Source organism: Meleagris gallopavo, unplaced genomic scaffold (assembly GCF_000146605.3).
Source record: "Meleagris gallopavo isolate NT-WF06-2002-E0010 breed Aviagen turkey brand Nicholas breeding stock unplaced genomic scaffold, Turkey_5.1 ChrUn_random_7180001856867, whole genome shotgun sequence".
Taxonomy (NCBI): Eukaryota; Metazoa; Chordata; class Aves; order Galliformes; family Phasianidae; genus Meleagris; species Meleagris gallopavo.
The window spans coordinates 1-1259 of NW_011122992.1; the positions used below are offsets into that span (position 1 = coordinate 1).

Genomic DNA, 1259 nt, shown 5'->3' on the forward strand with positions numbered 1-1259 from the left:
AAACCAAACCAAACAAACCGGGAACGGAGCGGTGCGGCGGAGCGGTGGACCGCTGAGTGCGGTGAGCCGGGCTGCAGCCTGACATGATGTTTCCACAAAGCCGACACTCGGTACGGCGGCACCGGGAGAAGGAAGGAGGGAAGGAAGGAAAGAAGGAAGGAAGGAAGGAAGGAGGGATGGGGGGAGCACCGAGAGCTGCCTCCTCTTCCTCCTCGTCCTCCTCCTCCTCCCCGCCCGCAGCCACCGGGGACGGCAGCGGGGGTGCGGGTGACCTTGGGCGGCGGCGGTGCCGGTGGCGACAGGCTCCGGTTGGGGGGTGGGCAGGGCTGTGGGCCCCCCGTTGGGTGTGCAGCGCTGTGTGTGTTGTTCAAGGGCTCCTCTCACCTGCCGCAGCAGCTCAAGTTCACCACCTCCGACTCGTGCGACCGCATCAAGGACGAGTTTCAGCTCCTGCAGGCCCAATATCACAGGTACGTGTCTGGTAACCGCCTCCAGAAACCGCCCCGAGCATCCCGGGGGGGTCCGCTGTGCACCCGGAGTTGGGATCGTCCGCTTTGGCATCGCTTCCCTGCGCGGAGCGGGACGCGGCATGGCCCGTCGGTGGCCAAAAGATGGGCTCCGTGCAGCAGAACGCTCTGCCCTCCCTTCCCAGCCTGGATTTCCCCCCGTGCACAGCTTTCCCAGGCCGCTATCGCCTCCGTGTCCCACCTGGGAGACCGCCGTCAGCGTCCCGGGGGGAGGCCCGGTGCTCACCCACCGCTGCCTTCCTTTGGCAGAGGACCAGGAGGGGCCCCGGCCGTGCAGTTTGGCCCGGCATTGGCCAAAAGCTGCAATTCAGGCAGGGGGACGCTCTGCCCACCCCCAAAAGATGGGATTCTGGAAGGAGAGAACGCTCTTCCTTCCGCCCCCACCCCCAGCCAGGTCTTCCCCCGATGCAGGGCTCAGCCAGCGCTGTGCACGGCTTTGCCAGCCCTCCCGTGTGCAGCTCTTCCAGCCCTCCCGCCTCTCGCTGGGAGTTTTCCTCCCCTCTCCCTGCTGGCTGCCATTCTTGGATCACGAATGCTGCAGGGAGCACTTAAAGCCAAATGCTTCCGCTTTTCCGCCTGCGGAATGGCTTCTGCTGACCCAAAAGCTGGCTGCTGATGGGCTCTCTTGCCGTTTGCTTTTTAGCTGCACGCATGCACCAAACCGTTGCTCTGTGCCCTGTTGCTCCCACCCCCCCGGGGCTCAGCATCGTGCAGCATTGTGCCCTGACCCCC

The 1259-nt window shown here is 65.3% G+C and overlaps 1 protein-coding gene across 3 annotated transcripts; it reads left to right on the plus strand.

Moving 5' to 3' along the window:
• Positions 1-1253, plus strand: LOC104915869. 3 transcript variants are annotated; one of them, XM_010726822.3, is made up of 2 exons: positions 1-110; positions 394-1253. In XM_010726822.3, the coding sequence occupies exons 1-2, from the start codon at positions 84-86 to the stop codon at positions 1141-1143; spliced, it is 777 nt and encodes a 258-aa protein (XP_010725124.1). In that variant the 5' UTR covers positions 1-83; the 3' UTR covers positions 1144-1253. The 3 variants fall into 3 exon arrangements, with proteins under 3 accessions (XP_010725124.1, XP_010725125.1, XP_010725123.1); XM_010726823.2 differs by having other exon boundaries at positions 397-1253; XM_010726821.3 differs by having other exon boundaries at positions 373-1237.
• The last annotated feature ends 6 nt before the right edge of the window (positions 1254-1259 follow it).